Source organism: Cetorhinus maximus, chromosome 8 (genome assembly GCF_964194155.1).
Source record: "Cetorhinus maximus chromosome 8, sCetMax3.hap1.1, whole genome shotgun sequence".
Lineage (NCBI taxonomy): Eukaryota > Metazoa > Chordata > Chondrichthyes > Lamniformes > Cetorhinidae > Cetorhinus > Cetorhinus maximus.
In genome coordinates, this window is record NC_135886.1 from 129,280,705 (window position 1) to 129,295,358 (window position 14,654).

At 45.9% G+C, this 14,654-nt stretch overlaps 1 protein-coding gene across 1 annotated transcript in view; it reads right to left on the reverse strand.

Annotated features, from left to right (window-relative positions):
- Positions 1–14,654, reverse strand: part of ophn1 (oligophrenin 1) — a 203,321-nt gene that overhangs the window by 103,056 nt on the left and 85,611 nt on the right. Inside the window, exons 5-7 of the mRNA XM_078547587.1 lie at positions 4,419–4,520; positions 3,657–3,767; positions 2,060–2,164 (exon numbers count right to left, since the gene is read on the reverse strand). Coding sequence (XP_078403713.1) covers positions 2,060–2,164; positions 3,657–3,767; positions 4,419–4,520 — 318 coding nt within the window. The remainder of the gene's footprint in view (positions 1–2,059; positions 2,165–3,656; positions 3,768–4,418; positions 4,521–14,654) is intronic.

Consider the following 14,654-nt stretch of genomic DNA (forward strand, 5'->3'; position numbering starts at 1 on the left):
CAGGCCTGGAAACTGATTTGGTGACGTGGTCCTCATCCAGTTGTCCACAGCCGTGGGATTATAACTTGCATCATCTCTGCTGAACCGCCATTTAAAAAAGGTTCAGCAGACATTTTCCCATGGTGAGTCATCTGTTCAAAGAGGGCAACATTGAATGGATAACACAGGGGGACGTTTTAACATTAGTGTACCTTTGATTATTGGCTGGATTCAACAAGAAGTGGAATTTCAGTGTCTCTCCCATAGAAGGGAACAGCACAACATCCTTCACGGAGCGATGCAGAAAAAGACAGGCTTGATCAGAAGAAGGTGTGTTTCAGGTTTATTGAAAGGTGGAGAGGGAAGTGGGTGAGCGGAGGGTTTTAGGGAGGGAGATCCGGAAAGGCACAGGAGAAATTCAGTTTGGAGAGAAAAAGAACGCAGGGAAGAGAGATTTGTTCTGTGGTACCAGGACTGCATTACTGTCAAAGTCAGGCGGCAACAGGCTGGATTTTCATGGAGTCACAAGGACTCGTGCATAATGAGGTTTGGCTGAGAGCATAGACTCTTATTAAAGGATTTTTGTGAGCAAGTTTGTTTAGACAGGCTTCATTGACATCTCCGTGAGGTTATAACAAGTGGCTGGGCTGGGTGCTGGGGGAGTAGGGGTGGGATGTGTTTAGTGATGGAGTGTGAGAGGTAAGGGTCTAAAATGTAACAAAACAACTGGAACAAAGTCCCAGGGAACTGAGGTGCACTTTTTAACTAGCCTGCCTCAGCACTAGACCGATGCTGTGGCCGCCTCTGATCTGCTTCCAGGGAAGGCAGGCCAGACGCCAGCCTGCACCTAACCCCTGCTGCAGGCCAGACGCCAGCCTGCACCTAACCCCTGCTGCAGGCCAGACGCCAGCCTGCACCTAACCCCTGCTGCAGGCTAGACGCCAGCCTGCACCTAACCCCTGCTGCAGGCCAGACACCAGCCTGCACCTAACCCCTGCTGCAGGCCAGACGCCAGCCTGCAGTCTAACCCCTGCTGCAGGCCAGACACCAGCCTGCACCTAACCCCTGCTGCAGGCCAGACGCCAGCCTGCACCTAACCCCTGCTGCAGGCCAGACGCCAGCCTGCACCTAACCCCTGCTGCAGGCCAGACGCCAGCCTGCACCTAACCCCTGCTGCAGGCCAGACACCAGCCTGCACCTAACCCCTGCTGCAGACCAGACGCCAGCCTGCACCTAACCCCTGCCGCAGGCCAGACGCCAGTCTGCACCTAACCCCTGTTGCAGGCCAGACGCCAGCCTGCACCTAACCCCTGCTGCAGGCCAGACGCCAGCCTGCACCTAACCCCTGCTGCAGGCCAGACGCCAGCCTGCAGTCTAACCCCTGCTGCAGGCCAGACGCCAGCCTGCAGTCTAACCCCTGCTGCAGGCCAGACACCAACCTGCAGTCTAACCCCTGCTGCAGGCCAGACGCCAGCCTGCAGTCTAACCCCTGCTGCAGGCCAGACGCCAGCCTGCAGTCTAACCCCTGCTGCAGGCCAGACGCCAGCCTGCAGTCTAACCCCTGCTGCAGGCCAGACGCCAGCCTGCAGTCTAACCCCTGCTGCAGGCCAGACGCCAGCCTGCAGTCTAACCCCTGCTGCAGGCCAGACGCCAGCCTGCAGTCTAACCCCTGCTGCAGGCCAGACGCCAGCCTGCAGTCTAACCCCTGCTGCAGGCCAGACGCCAGCCTGCAGTCTAACCCCTGCTGCAGGCCAGACGCCAGCCTGCAGTCTAACCCCTGCTGCAAGCCAGACGCCAGCCTGCAGTCTAACCCCTGCTGCAGGCCAGACGCCAGCCTGCACCTAACCCCTGCTGCAGGCCAGACGCCAGCCTGCACCTAACCCCCGCCACAGCCCCCCCACCCCCTCCCCGCTTCGAGCTAAAATAGTGCGTAAAGGCACACTTTACACTGAGGTGGCTCTGCCACATTGGGAAATTTCCCGACGCTAACTACCCACTTTGATGAGTCAATCCCCCCCCGACCACAATTCCATGTGCCTGTTTACTTTCAGTCACAATTGTACATCAGAACAGAACTCACGTGTTGCAAGCTTAGCTGAAGCTGCTGCTTATAGGGCAAGAAATCCTGAGTTAGTTCAAAGGTCAAATGATGGAATGTGAGTAGGCCATGTAGGAACGCCAGTACCTGTGGGGGGGGGAAAGAAAACAGCAGTTGAGATTCTGATTGCGTTGGTGAAGCTTTCCTAAGACTGAAATATCCTCCTATTTTCATCATCAATGGGGGAAAACTCTGGCCTTTGTTACTAGGTCAGGTAGATATCCCTCCATCTACCAACCAAGAGTTTTCTACTCTACCTCCAATTGTCAGCATTACTGGATCGGTTAAAGCATGTATTAGACCTGGAACAACATCTCCCTCTACTTTGGCCTCAGCAACAGGCAGTAACCTCCAGTTTAAGAGGAGCATCGGCCTGCCCAGTGCGCCTATAGCATCTTGCATTGGGTAGCCCGTGGCCTGAGAGAGATCAGCAATCTAGCACTGAATGATAAGGCCATTTTGTAACATGGATCCATCATTACTTAATCAATACTTAAGACCCCCCTCAGCTCACAGACTGAAGACATTCCCACCATCGGTCTGGGCCTACTTCAAACCCAGATGTGAAATGTCAGTGTTTGTTTAGTCCTGCTCAAGAGTTCAGCGTCTATTCCTGGCCCAAAACTGAATGGCTGCGTAATGATGTCAGGGTCTGAGCAAAGCAAGAAACAAGTTGCATTACTGGAGATTTGGACAACGGAGGGGAGGCATTGAAGGTGTAGTCGACCATGTTTAACAGCTGCAGGGAGGCTGGGGACAAGGAGAGGTAACGCACCATTGCCCCGGTCACAGGAAATATCATTTAAGACTTTGTTTAGGTCTTTTGGAAAAATTCAAATGGAGATTTGGGAGGTAACAACACATTCAAGGACACGTGAGAGAAAAGGGATGTTGGAGGGGGCTTTTTGGAGCAGTGGGTGACAACTGTGGTTTTAAGTGGTGGGGGTGGGGGGAACAGTTGCTGAGATGGAGCCATTTACAACATCAGCTAACCTGTAGCTGAGCTACACTGGCTCCCTGACAAGCAACATCTTGGTTTTAAAATTCTCATCCTTGGTTTCAAATCCCTCCATGGCCTCAACCCTCCCTTTCTCTAATGTCCTCCAGCCTCACAGCCCTCCGACATATCTGCACTCCACTAATTCTGGCCAATTGAGCATCTCTGATCTTAATCACTCCACCATTGGCAGACATCCCTTCAGCTGCCAAGATCCTAAACTCTAGAACTCCCTCCCTAAATTTCTCTGCCTCACTTTCCTCCTTTACAACATGTCTTAAAACCCACCACTGAACGGGTTTTTGGCTGTCTAGCCTACTATCTCCTTATGTGGCTCAGTGTCATTATTTTGTTTTTTTAACACTCCCTTGAAGCATCTTGGGACGTTTTATTACATTAAGGGTGTATATAAAGTTATTGTTGTTGAAAAGTGGCCATTTTAACAGGGCACCAAGGAGCTGCCGCTGCCTGTGGAAATGTACCCCAGCCTGAATCAGCACTGTCAGGAGGGGACAGACTGAGAGAAATGTCTTCATGTATTTCTTTTGAATCAAAGCTTTAAATAACCAGGACCTAACTTACTGGCTCTACCACTTCAAACTTCTTTCTCTCGTGAACCTCCTGAATTTTGTACACATACTCCAAGGAGGCCTCGTAGAAGTTCTGCTTCTCTTTGTCAACCTGGACATCTGCCTAAATTGAAACAAAACAGAACGCCTGTCAGATCTACTCAACAGACTCAGGAAAACACACAACATCAGGACAGATGGAGAGGGTGGCACCAATAATTATTTCAGAATTTTAAGTGTTTTTAAACATAATTGCAATTAAAACAGCTGGAATAACCAATTAATAAAAAAACAATCAAATGTCCCGTATTTATCTAGCTTCAGCCCGTTTATTATGTACCAGAGAGTGATTGTCTGCTTTTATCACTTCAGAATCTGTTGAAGCGGGTGTTGTAAGTGTGAGTTCCTGATCTCCACCCACACTGTTCTCATGCATTACGGAGCAGACAATGCATCGAAAACTCTACATATTCAATAATTGTGGGATACAGAGAAGGGGGGCATGTGGGTGAAAGAGAGGATTTTACAATTGCAATAAAGGTTCGATGAAAAGCAGAACACATCACAAAGCTGTATTTGCTGTTGCACATATGATGCAAGGAACACAAAAGATTTACAGTTCAGTTCGCCTCTGGGCAGTGGCTCACAACTCCCCTTTCCTGGTGGAACTTTCTCTTTCAAGTAATGTTTGCTCAAACAGGAGGGGAAGAGCAGGGGGTGGGGGTGTGTGCCATGGAATGTGAACTCTGCCACTGAAAAATCACCAGATCATTACCTCCTGGAGCTGGGATTCCTTCTTCTTTGAGGAGAGACCCAGATGGCGGTCGAGTGCAGAGTAGAACTTCTCGCTCTCTTTCTCAAACTTTTTCTTTCTCTCCTGTGAACAGAAAAAGGTCAGTCACTGGGATTCCACCCTAAGCCCTGCGGGTAGCCTGCCGATGGTTCAAGTGCCCTCTGATCGTTTTCCTCCTCCTCTTACACTTCCACTGCCCTCTCAGGTAGAAGTGAAAAATCCTATGGTGCTATTCCAAAGATGATCAGTGGAGCTCTGCCTGGTGTCCTGGCTATTGTTTATTCCTCAATCAATAGCACTAAAATAGATTATCTGCTGATTGTTACATTGCTGTTTAAGACCATAAGACATAGGAGCAGAAATTAGGCCATTCGGCCCATCGAGGCTGCTCCGCCATTCAATCATGGCTGATAAGTTTCTCAACACCATTCTCCCGCCTTCTCCCCATAACCTTTGATCCCCTTACCAATCAAGAACCTATCTATCTCAGTCTTAAATACACTCAATGACCTGGCCTCCACAGCCTTCTGTGGCAATGAATTCCATAGATTCACCACTCTCTGGCTAAAGAATTTTCTCTTCATCTCTGTTCTAAAAGATCTTCCCTTTACTCTGAGGCTGTGCCTTTGGGTCCTAGTCTCTCCTACTAATGGAAACATCTTCCCCACGTCCACTCTATCCAGGCCTTTCAGTATTCTGTAAGTTTCAATCAGATCCCCCCTCATCCTTCTAAACTCCATCGAGTATAGACCCAGAGTCCTCAAACATTCCTCATATGTTAAGCCTTTCATTCCTGGGATCATTCTCGTGAACCTCCTCTGGACCCTCTCAAGGGCCAGCACACCCTTCCTGAGATACAGGGCCCAAAATTTGTGGGATCTTGCTGTGTGCAACTTGGTTGTCATGTTTCCAACATTATTACAGTAACTTCACAAGTTCTTCACTGGCTGTAAGGTGCTTTGAAGCATCCTTAGGTTGTGAAAGGTCCTATATAAATACAAATCATTGTTTTCTTTTCAAACTCCTCCACCCAAAAGGATAATTAGCCAACAGGTATGGGGATCAGAAATCCCCTCAAATCTTTCACCTTGTGAGCCTGTAATGCTTTTATTGCTTCGTTCCTTGGTAAGCAAGAAGATTGAAGACAGATTTAAAACTAGACACTTGCTCAACAAGATCACAAAGAGAAAAGGAGAAAAATAAAGGAGTCAAGATGGCAACAATTTATCTTTAAGCTCTGCAGCTAAGTGCCAGCTAGAATTTAGATATTTACAAATCATCAACTTTAAAACTAGGAATGGAGCGAAGTGAGGAATTTAAATGCAAAACAGGCTTAATAAGCAGCTGGATGCCAGGGTCGGAGTGCAACAGTTCAGAATGCCAATTCACCGTGTAAAGTAGGGACCCAATATACGATACATCTCCAAAATCTCAGCCATTTCACAATGGGGCATTGGGAAACAGAAGAGATAATGCACATAGTTGAGCTCATGATAACTTAGCATGTGTGTGCGCCACAGCTTGTAGCACTGGGTCATACAGACCAGAATGTTTCCAGGTTCATTACTCAGTGCGTGTTATTAGCTGTTCCCAATCAGTGTAATACAATAGTCCATTGGAGCCCAGGGCTAGGGAGGGCCACACGCCAATAAAGCCACGGTTCCCATACTTGGCAATATGTCACGGAAACATAGGCCAATAGTATGGAGACTCAGATTTAAAGTAACTGGCAGAAGGACAAGAGGGGAGTTGAAAAGAGACTTTTTCAACCAGGGGTTGCCGGGTGAGTGTGTGGTCGAGGAAGAAATCCTCATCGCGTTTAAAAAATACTCGGATATGCACTTGAAGTGCCGCAACCTACAGGGTTATGGACCAAGAGCTGGAAAGCGGGAGTAGGCTGGATGGCTCTTTTTTGGCTGGCACAGAAAAAATGGGCTGAATAATTTCCTTCGGTGCCAGAAATTTTCTATTTTTTTTTTTAAAAGTCAGGTAATAGTTCTGCTAAGTGCTGTTTGCTGAATATTGTGAAAATATTGGAATGATATGACACAGAGGGGTGCCATTTGGCCATCGTATTAATGGTAGGTCTCTGAAAGAGCTATCCAATTAGTCCTTTGTTCTTTCTCCCATAGCCCTGGAAATTTCTCCCTTCAAGTATTTATCCAAATCCAAAGTTGTTATTGAATCTGCCTCTCCCAACCAACATTCCAGATCACAATACCTCGCTGGTCTACTCTGATACGCTCACGATTGAACACCATGGCAACATTCAATTGTTTAGGCTTACACAATGATGCATGGCCAAGTGAGCTACCAGACTAAAAACAAAGTGCTGGAAATACCCAACAGGTCTGGCAGCATCTGTGGAGAGAGAAACAGAGTTAACATTGCAAATGATTCTTCTTCGGAATTGAAGGAGGGTATAAATGTGATGGGTTTTGTGCTGTTGAAAGGGGAGAATGGGAGGAAGAGCAAAAGGGATAGAGTAGCGGGTGGGAGAGATTAAATAACAAAGATGTCATGGAACAAAAGGCAAAGAGAGTGGTAATGTTTGCAGTAATGCAACAAAGCATTGGTCCAGATTGAGTGTAAATGCCAGAATAATGAACAGTGACTGAGGGCAATGCTTATACATCCTAGCATTAGTCATCAGGGTCTGTCACAGAGCAACAGGCGGGGGGGGGTGGAAACCGTGGGGGAAATCAGCATGGCAAAAAGCAAGAAACACGTAATTTCTGTCAAAGAAGTCAACAGTGTTTACATCAGCTGCAGTTCTGACTGTTCAGTAACACAAGGCTGATGTAGCTGCTTCTCTCCTGTCTGATTGTGGATCGCAGCTGCTGTCTTGGAATTGATTAGCTGCAGTGCAGCACCATATTAAAACAACAGCACATTGAACAAAAGACGACAGATTGCTTGAATTAAATATACGGCATTCAGTACACCAGCAGTTACCACACTATAGTGAGCAGTGTATTTATCATCATTGAAACAGACACCAGTTTTAGATAGTGGACTTCAGAATATCAAAAAATATATTTAAAAAAATAAACAGGAGAAAACGTTGTTATGACATGCTGGTTTCTTCTGACTTTAAGCCAAATATTTGGAAACACTAACAGCCTCTTGCAACAACAGCAATTGACCTCCAATTAACTCCAGATATCCTATTTACAGTAATGTGGCTTTGCGCTTTGAAAAAGACAGATTTCTCTAAACTCAGTTGTACCCTAGTTAATATATGGCCCATTTTTTTTAATAATGTTGTCTTATAATTGCAAGAGCACCTGACAAACGTGTTATTTATATTACAATTACAGCCTCTGCTTGCCAACAGATCCAAGGGACAAATTGGTGACTGCTTCATTCAGTTAACAATATTTATGTAATGCCTTTAACATCATGAAATGCCCCAAAATGCTGCTTAGGAGCATTATAAAACGAAGCATGACACCAAGCCACATGAGGAGGTATTAGGTCAGATGACCAAAAACTTGGTCAAAAAGGTGGGTTTTACAGAGTTCTTAAAAGGAAGGAAGAGAGATAGAGAGGTGTAGACATGTAGTTGGGGGTGGGGGGGGGGGAATTCCAGCCTTTGGGCCCAGACAACTGAAGGCTCAGCCACCAATGGTGGAGCAATTAACACTTGGGAATGCACGAGAGGCTGGAATTAGAGGAACGCAGGTCTCTAAGAGGGTTGTGGGGTTGCAGGAGATTACAGAGGTAGGGAGGGGCCAGGCCATGGATGGATTCGAAATCAAATTTATGAAACATGGCCTTCCACCCACAATGCGAAATGTGGCAATAGTACACGACAAACAGAACTACTAAAATGGTCTTCCTCAGGTGAGGGAAAAGGGAGAACCGCAACAAATCGTTTCATCGCGTCCACACCAGGAGAACCAGAGGGCACAGCCTGCGCCTTAAGCAGGGACGAATTCAAAACGAATCTGCAGAAATATTGGAATGGAATCTCATCAATGGACGAGTGTCCCGCCTCCTGGATCGAAAGCGGGACTTGATCCCGCATGGGCAGGTGGCAGGACCCTGGGCGGCATTTTCCCCGCCAATCAAGTACCACAGCCAATCAGAGCTGGAAGTTCAGCAGCACCACCATTGGAGGTGGCCACTGTTGAGGCTGCAGGAAGAAGCCCCCGGCCTTCATGCCAGGGCGCCCTTAAAGGTGCAGGAAGTATTTTTTTCCTAAAACTGTACCGGGCAGTGAATAGAACCATAGAAAAGTTACAGTGCAGAAAGAGGCCATTCAGCCCATTCTGACAGCACCAGTCAAAAAATGGGGGGAAAAAAGAAATTAACCCCTCTTTTTAATCCCAGTTTCCAGCACCTGGTCTGTAGTCTCGCAGGTTACAGCACTTCCAGTCTCAGACCCAGGTACCTTTTAAATGAGTTGAGCATTTCAGCCTCAACAACCAACTTAGGCAGTGAATTCCAGACACCCACCACCCTCTGGGTGAAAAGGTTTTTCCTCATGTCCTCTCTAATCCTTCTACTTAAATCTATAGCCCCTGGTAATTGACCTCTCGGCTAGGGGAAACAAGTCTTTCCAGTCTACCCTATCTAGACCCTTCAATTTTGTACACCTCAATTAGATCATCCTTCAGCCTCCTCTGTTCTAAGGAAAGCAACCCTATCCAATCTCTCCTCATAGCTGCAATTTTCAAGCCCTGGCAACATTGTTGTAAATCTCCTCTGTATTCTCTCCAGAGCAATGATGTCCTTCCCGTAATATGGTGACCAGAACTGTACACAAAATTCCAGCTGTGGCCTAACCAGCGTTTTATAGGGGAGAATATTGAGCTCGGCGGGTAGACACGTGCTCGATCTGGCTGAGTGTAAAGTGACATGCAATGACGTCGGGCGAGCATCCCGACTTCAACACGTAGTCCTGTGATATTTCATTCATCGGGCGCGCTGCCAACTCCGACATGTGCCCACTGCCTATGAAGGCCATTAAAATGGTAATTAAGGTCAAATTTACACTGCCCATCCAACCTAACGGCTGGCGAGCAGGCAAAAACGCCAAGCGGCCTTTGCACTTTTTAGGAAACCTCATCCACGGGGCGGGATGAGGTTTCCTAAAGCAAATAAAAATAAAATAAAAATTTTACACTTGAATTAAAAACATGTCCCTGCTCATGTGACAGAGTCACATGAGGGGACATGTTTTATAACATTTTTATTTTGTACGTTAAGTTTTTTCAAAGAGCACTTCAATTTCCCTGAGGCACAGAGCTGCACATGCGTGAAGTTCGCACTAGGCCCACTCACCCTCCTCCTCCCACCTGCACAGGCAACGCCGAGCGCTGCTGCTTGTGGTCCACGCTGGGCAGGCCTTAATTGGCCCACCCGCATAAAATCGCAGTGCGGAGCTGATCGGCTTCCCAACCACCCCCGCCCGCCTTCGTCAAGCTCCCCCGCCAAGGGCAAAATCCTGCCCATACAGTTCCATTATTACATCCCTGCTTTTGTATTCAATACCTCGCCCAATAAAAGGAAAGCATTCCATATACTTTCTTTACCAACTCATCCACCTGTCCTACCACCTTCAGGGACTTGTGGACATGCAATCCAAGGTCTCTTACTTCCTCAACCTCTCTCAACATCCTCCTGTTTATTGAGTATTCCCTTGCTTTGTTTGCCCTCCCCAAATGCATTACCTCACACTTTTCCAGATTGAATTTCATTTGCTACTTTTCCACCCACTCAACCAAACCATTGATATTATTCTGGAGACAACAGCTATCCTCTTCACTATCAACTAAACAGCCAATTTTTGTGTCAGCTGCAAATTTTCCAATCATGCCTCCCACATTTAAATCCAAATCATTAACATATGCCACAAACAGCAAAGGACCCAATACTGAGCCCTGTGGAACACCACTTGAAACCACTTCCCATTCACAAAAACATCCATCTGTCTTTGCTTCCTGTTGCTGAGCCAGTTTTGAATCTAACTTCCCCTGTATCCCATGAGATCTCAATTTCCTGACCAGTCTGCCATGTGGGGCCTTGTCAAATGCCTTACTGAAATCCATGTAGACAACATCCACTTGTCAATGTACCCTTGTCAATCCACCCTGTCATATGACCGAGACTTGAGCTGTTTGAATTCCTTTAATTATACAGCTTTCAGATTTTATCTTCAGTTGCGGTTTAACCTCGGAAGGGAACCAGATTCCAGGTTTGATCTCCATCTCTCTCCAAGTCTGATTTCCAGAAAGAACCCTGCATTTTGCCTACAGAGTGGGCTAATACCCAGGAAACAAGAATATTTTGCAGCATCTTCAACAGACTCAACCTGCAACCAAATTCCTAGGACCAAGACCAGGAATTCTGCCAGACAAAGCCACCGGAAAGACCCTTCCTTGGACATTGATTCTGGACTCTGATGAAACCATAATTCTTATTTTTATCGTGGTCTTTGTCCTGATCCCCTTTCTTTCCTTTATCCCTCTTTTATTATATGAATGCAAAAGGGGCGGTGTTGCAAAACCCCTTCCCACGTTTTGTGGGTGTGTGTAAAATAAACGGCCCCTCTTATATTACCTCATTTCGAATTTGCTATGGGGTTATTAATAGAGGATTGGATCACTCCAAACTGAAGGGTCGGGGGAAAATACGCCACCACTTATTAAGGGGGAAATCAAAAACACCTTTCTGTTTACGGACGGGTGGTGAGAGGAGAAATCAGAGCTGTTCCAAATTAAAGGCAAAATACTGTGGATGCTGGAAATCGGAAACAAAAACAAAAAGTGCTGGAAAAACTCAGCAGGTCTGACAGCATCCGTGGAGAGAAAGACGTTAATGTTTCGAGTCCCTATGACTCTTCTTCAGGTGTGAGTCATACGGACTTGAAACGTTAACTCTGGGAAAGACAGAGTTCGTATGACTCAATTCTGAAGAAGCGTCATACGGACTCGAAACATTAATGCCTTTCTCTCCACCGATGCTGTCAGACCTGCTGAGTTTTTCCAGCACGTTTTGTCTTTGTTTGTTCTAAATTAGACCCACTCCTGTCCGTAACACCCTAAAGGACATTAGTGAGCCGGATGGATTTTACAACAACCGTCATTAATTTTCATGGACGGGTTTTCAATTCCAGATTTAATTAATTGAATTCCGCCAACTGCCATGGTGGGATTTGAACTCATGTCCCAGAGCATTAGCCTGGGCTTCTGGTTCACTAGCCCAGTGACATTACCACTACACTACCTTCTCCCTGCTAATCACGATGATGTGGAGTTCACTACCTGAAAGCATGACAGAAGCTAATTCAAAAGTAGGAATTGGATATATACGTGAAAAGGAAATCTTTGCAGGGCTATGGGAAAAGGGACTATTAGACAGCTCTTTTAAAGAGCTGGCACAGGGGTTTGAGTGCTCTACTTATGTGCTATATGATTCTATGATTAGTGGATCAGGCTCCCTATAGGGAGACAATGAAAGCAGATAATATTGATTCCCTCAATGCAAATGATACAGGTTTGCCAGAAATAATATTTTGAGAAAGGGTATGTCATTAATTTGAGACAAAGATGTGGGAAGTGCAACATGCTTGGGAGAAACAAGTGACTTTGGGCCTATGGTTCCCAAAGCTCTCCAACACTGGGGTTCTCCTCATGTCGTGTCTGGATCTGGTGCAGATTAACTGACAGGTATCAATCTCTATGATTAGTCAACATCGTTGTTGCATTGTTCAACTACCAGGGTTGTAGACCAGGCTGAGGTAAATGGACCCTGGATCTTTTGCTCATCCAGCAATTCCTGTGATACTTAAAAGCTACAGAACTATAACTCTTAAATAGAGAACAGAATTATAACCTATAATAGAGCTAAAAGATTATTTGCCCCCTCCACCTCCTCCAATGGCCTCATAATTGAGCAGTATTCAATGTAGCATTAAACCACACGGCCCAAAAGATCCCATATGAAATTCCCCAACCAATGCAGTTAGCAGTTCTTAGCACTGATAATTGGCCTCAGAATTACTAGGCTAAGGAGGGCAGGAGGGGGTGGTGGGGGGTAGTGGAATCTGCCAGAGGCTTTTGCTCCTGATCAGTATAGTCATTCTATGCATGAATCAGATGACCTTAGGAACGGGCTCAGGTGCGTGTCAAATAGCCCAAAGCACTAGGCACGGACTCGAACATCAAAATTGGACAGATTTTAATCAGACCCAAACGTGGCCAAGACCCACAGAACCAGCCTAGCCCCCTCAAAACAGGCTAGAAAATAAAGGGGAGTCGATATTTATGATTCATTAATGGAGCAATAGCACTAGGCAACTTTGTAACAGCTAATTAAACCATCTGCCTCCCAGATGGTATGAGGGCGTGTCGACAGCAATTCAACAGAGAGCAGAGTCTGCTAATGCCCACACAGTTTTCTGGCAGAACACCATCCATCATGGCTCACAGCCAACTCAAATGGCCACACTGGACTCACTTTAAATAATAATTTCATTGAGCTGCATTTTTATTTTTATTAAAATATCTGAAACGTTTATAAGCACCAAAACAAATACAAACCGAAAGCAAACATGTAGTAACGGAAAATTTGGACACTTGGCAAAAGTTACCAGTCAACTCTCCTAACGGCAAAGACTGGAGAGAAGAACTATTATCACAAACACTTTAATAGCTGAATCGTGTCAGAATTATTTGTTTAATAAGAAATAAGCAAGGAGAGGGTTTTCCTATTTCAGATCTGTGTTGTTGGGGCTGCTTTTTGGTTGAATGATGGACAAGCAATCACACACACACACCCTGTTATGGCAGCTTCTTTAGCAGACTTTGGAAAATCAAAGTGCGCCTGTGGGTTTCAGCCAGGGGAAAGGAGAGAAGGGGCAGCATCAACTCGACATTGCAAAAGCCTGCAGTGGACAGCAGCACCTAGATTAAATCAATAGGCAGTCTACACAGAGCAAGAGAAAATTCAACCACACTGTTTAGGTGGTCTGCCATGATAGGATGGATTCTTGCCAGAATGTACTTAATGGAGAGAGTGTTTGACTCCAACTTCCCTGAAAACAGGACTCATGGGAACCTAAATCATCTGCACCATTAATTTCAACCAGCACAAAGAACACTCTCACACTGGTTCTTCCCCACCAATGCAAAAAATATCATTCCCGCTGAGAATATGGTCATTAGGAGTTCATCCCTCCAACTAAGCACAGCACTGTGGGTTTCATCCTTACATGTAACTAGTTATTTTCACAGTTAAAAACAGATAATCATTTTAACAACCAGCATTCAATAAAACAGGACCTGGTATTTGAATAGACAAATGAACATATTACTCAATACTCCCCCAATTAGTTATCTTGAATGCTGACTAAAGAACATGAAATGACAAGGCTCAAAGTCTCCCCTCCTTTTGGTTCAGTGTTATATTTAGTCCATTGTTACAACAGAATACCCTTTGCCATCACTAGGCCTCCCAGTCAGCAGTCTGGCTCCATTGATCAAAACCTTTAAGATCCTGAGGGGTTTTGACAGGGTGGATGTGGAGAGGTTGTTTCCTCTTGCGGGAGAATCTAGAACTAGGGGTCCTGGTTTAAAACTAAGGGGTCGCTCATTTAAGGCCGAGATGAGGAGAAATTTCTTCTCTCAGAGGGTAGTGAGTCTTTGGAACTCCCTTTCTCAAAAGGCAATGAAAGCAGGGACTTTGAATATTTTTAAGGCAGAGCGAGATAGATTCTTGATTAACAAGGGGGTGAAAGGTTATCGGGGGTGAAAGGTTATCGGGGGTGAAAGGTTATCGGGGGTAGGTGGGAGTTTACAAATCAGATCAGCTGTGATCTTATTGAATGGCAGAGCAGGCTTGGAGGGCTTAGTGGCCTACTCCTGCTCTCTGTTCATATGTTCTTGACTTTTAAGAGCAAAATGGGAGAACAGTAGGAATGGTGATGGTAAAGGGCAGCAAACTCTCAAATTTCGATTCTATTCCAAACAAGGACACACACACATCAAAGTGGGAGAAAGGGTAACTCAACACAGAATGCCATAATCTGAACAATCACCCATGGCATCCCCCCTGCACCGTACAATGTCAGATTCAGAACAGCATTGCCAAAGGTTACCAAATCTGTCCTTTGGCCAATAGCGAGCGCATGGCCTCAGGAGACCAGAGGAAACATGAGGGTGTAGTTATTTCCAAATCGTCCAGACATAGAAAAACTAGCAAAACAAGGAC